Raw genomic sequence first — 3,713 nt, 5'->3', positions numbered from 1 at the left:
CTTATTTCGCTCAGAGTACTGTCTTCAGTTCCTCCATGTTGTAGTCTGTGTCAGAATTTCCTTCCTCTTAAAGGCTGAATCACATTCCATTATAGAACAGACGAAAGTTTGTTTATGGATCCATTCATTTCTTCCCTTGTATAATCCTAAATTACCCAATCGGCTTATAACAGGCAGGGATGGGGCTCAAACACTGGACAATTGAAGGAAAGAGAAGGGTAGAAGAATTGTTTTGTTGTTATTGCTGTTGTTGTTTTTCTTTTTTGTAATCAATATTTTTTATTTTGGAATTGTGGGGTACAGTTAAGGGTTAGGTATACAAATATGTTTCATTCAGGCACCCTTGTTGATAAGGGGTGTCTCTCTGTCCCCAGACAGATATTGACTACCATTAATCCCACCTCCCTTCCCCTCCCCCTCATAGTTTCCCACCACTGTCAATCCTTTTCTTATAGCATTACGATAGGTGTTCAAGGTCCACTATATGAGTGAGAACATGTGATACTCAGATCTTTGTTGCTGTGAGAGGTCACTCAGTATTATAGACTCTAGTTCCATCCAGGTTGCTGTGAAATTCATGATTTTGTTCTTTTTTATGGCTGCGTAGTATTCCATTGTGTATATGTACCACATTTTAAAAATCCAGTCCTCTTTTGATGGACAGCGTGGTTGGTTCTGGCTATTGTGAACAATGCTGTGATAAACATACATGTGCAGGTATCTTTTTCATAGAGTGATTTGAGTTCTTCAGGGTATATTCCCAGTAGGGGGATTGCGGGGTCATATGGGAGGTTGATATTTAGAGATTTTAGGAATCACCACACTGTTTTCCACAGAGGTTCCACTAGTTTGCACTCCCACCAACAGTGTATGTATTCCCTTTTCACCACACCCTCTCCAGCAACTGTTATTTTTTGAGTTATTGATAATTGCCATTCTGACTGGAGTTAGGTGGTATCTCAGTGTGGTTTTGATTTGCATCTCCTTGATAATTAGTGAGGCTGTTGTTGTTGTTTTTGAGTTGGAGTCTCACTCTGTCGCCCAGACTGGAGTGCAATGGCTGCTCCTGGCCACCACAGCCTCGACCTGCTGGGCTCCGGCGATCCTTCCACCTCAGCCTTCCAAGTAGCTGGAACTACAGGTGCGTGCTACCACGCCTGGCTAGTTTTTTGATTTATTGTAGAGACGAGGTCTTGCCAAGTTGCCCAGGTGGGTCTTGAACCTGTGGGCTCAGGCAATCCACTCACCTCGGCCTCCCAAAGCATGGATTTACAGGCTGAGCCACCCAGCCCTGCCATTGTTGTTGTTTTGAGTTTGAGTCTCACTTTGTCACCCAGGCTGGAGTGATGTGGCACACTCACAGCCACCCTAGCCTCTACCTGCTGGGCTCAGGTTATCCTTCTGCCTCAGCCTTCCAAGTAGCTGGAGCTACAGGCACATCCACCAGGCCTGGCTAATTTTTGATTTATTGTAGAGACGAGGTCTTGCCAAGTTGCCCAGGCTGGTCCTGAGCTCAGGCAATCCTCTCAACTCTGCCACACAAAGTGCTGAGATTACAGGCATGAGCCACCATGCCAGGCTGCAACATTTTTTTTTTTTTGAGTTGGCGTCTCACTCTGTCACCCAGGCTAGAGTGCAGTGGCACGCTCCTGGCCACTACAACCTCAACCTGCTGGGCTCCGGCGATCCTTCCACCTCAGCCTTCCAAGAGCTGGAACTACAGGCACATGCCACCACGTCTGGCTAATTTTTGATTTATTGTAGAGTTGAGGTCTCGCCAAGTTGGCTAGGTGGGTCTCGAACCCACGGGTTCAGGCAATCCACTTACCTCAGCCTCCCAAAGCACTGGGATTATAGGCTGAGCCACTGCACCCGGCCCAACATTATTTTTAAACCCAATATGAGAGAGGAGGAAGGAACTGATTTGATAGAAAATCCTGAGCAATGTGGTAGCCTCCACAGTCTCCACACAGACTCAGAGAGACCTCTTTCTTGGGCCCTGAATTCATTTTCTTTTTGCCTAGAAGAATCCTTAGAGACTCCTAAGACTGGCATAGAGATAGGGTGACAGGGGCTTGGGAGTTGGACTGAAGTGGGCTTAATTCTAGTCCTTCCCTTCCCCACAGCCTCGGTTACTCACTTGTGATCTGGGAGTCAATGATTGACTTCATCTCCTAAGGATGCAAGGCAGATGAAGCCACGCTTATAGGAAAACCCCACCCGGAACCTGGCTCTCAAGGGTGCTGGCGGAACTTCAATGACAACGAAAACTTCAAGCCTGCCGGGCACAGTGGCTCACACCTGTCATCCCAGCGCTTTGGGAGGCCAAGGTGGGAGGATCACTTAAGCCCAGGAGTTTGAGGCCCACCTGACCCAGACTGGTCTTGAACCCACGGGCTCCGGCAATCCTCTTGCCTCCACCTCCCAAAGTGCTGGGATTACAGGTGTGAGCCACCACACCCAGCCATATATGTATGTATGTGTGTGTGTGTGTGTGTGTGTGTGTGTGTGTGTGTGTGTGTGTATGTATATATATATATGCATATGTGTATATATATATATTTTTTTTTAATGGGAAAAATATCTTTGCATTGCTGCTACATGTGAAGATACATTTTGCTGAGGGGGTGTGTGATCAGGAAAGTCCTTGGTTGACTGAGCTCTGGGTGTGTGTGTGTGTGGGGTGGAGGAGGTTAGTTATGAATCACTGTATTCTCAGGCCCAGGATTCTGAAGTCATGAGGGTGAATGAGGCAGAATCTGTCTTGTCCTTCAAGGCCCACGACAATGTCCCCTCCTCCAGGAAGCCTCCCGTGCCTTCCCAGACTCAGCTCTGGGCTTTCAGCTCTGGGATCCTCAGCCCAGGGACCAGGGCCCCCTCTCTCTCCCAGCGTTGTCAGCGGTGAAGTCTGTGCCTGGAAGTTGAGGCCTTTCCGGGGGGTTCTGGCCTGCCCAGGCACAGAGCAGGTGAGGCAGAGTTCACAGAATGAATGAATGAAGAGTCCAGGTGGCCCTCCGAACTGGGTGTGGACTAGGGGGCCCGGTTGTTCCGGGGAGGGAGGGTAGGGCTCTTGTCTCCTCATCTCGGCCGAACCCGGCCCGGGAGGCAGCTGCAGGCCAGGCACCGGAGCCCAAAGTTCAGGAGGCGAGGCCAGCGGAAGAGGAGGCTGTGGGTGGTTCGCACGTACAGGTGGCCTGAGGGGTCCACGTTCTTGAGAATGGTCAGCGGTGTGTAGCGGGCGTTGGTCTGTCGGCGCAGGGGTGGGCGGGCTGAGTCGATGACCTTGACGATGGCCTGTGGGGGGGGAGCCCTGAGCTTGGGGACCCGGGGAGGGCCCCTCCCCCAACACACCTGCACTGGGTCTGGGGGCCCTGGGTCTCCACTTACCTGGGCCACATCTTGGGGGCTCTGTCCCACGGAGCGGAAGAGCTCCCTGGAGGCCGGGAGGTAGGAGTCCCGGAAGTAGTGCAGAGTGTCAGGGTCGGTACCCGGGAACTCAGCCGCGGAGACCTGTGCCAGCAGCTTCCCCTCGAACTCAGTGATCACCGGGCCTGGCTCCACCAGGGAGATGCTGGGGGCCAGGCAGGGTGGTGAGCTGATGCCCCAGCCATGGATGCCCCCTTGTGTCCTTATTGTTATTATTATTATTATTATTTTTGAGTTGGAGTCTCACTCGGTCGCCCAGGCTGGAGTGCAGTGGCCGCTCCCGGCCA

The 3,713-nt window shown here is 51.3% G+C and overlaps 1 protein-coding gene across 1 annotated transcript in view; it reads right to left on the bottom strand.

The window, feature by feature from the left end:
• Positions 1 to 3,078: 3,078 nt before the first annotated feature.
• The window catches only part of RDH8 (retinol dehydrogenase 8 (all-trans)), a 6,900-nt gene continuing 6,265 nt past the window's right edge, over positions 3,079 to 3,713 (bottom strand). Inside the window, exons 5-6 of the mRNA XM_008058172.1 lie at positions 3,388 to 3,571; positions 3,079 to 3,294 (exon numbers count right to left, since the gene is read on the bottom strand). Coding sequence (XP_008056363.1) covers positions 3,079 to 3,294; positions 3,388 to 3,571 — 400 coding nt within the window. The remainder of the gene's footprint in view (positions 3,295 to 3,387; positions 3,572 to 3,713) is intronic.

The sequence above is a fragment of the Carlito syrichta genome, unplaced genomic scaffold (assembly GCF_000164805.1).
Source record: "Carlito syrichta isolate Samal-C Ts95f unplaced genomic scaffold, Tarsius_syrichta-2.0.1 Scaffold303236, whole genome shotgun sequence".
Classification (NCBI taxonomy): Eukaryota; Metazoa; Chordata; class Mammalia; order Primates; family Tarsiidae; genus Carlito; species Carlito syrichta.
This window is presented reverse-complemented; position numbering and strand designations above follow the sequence as displayed.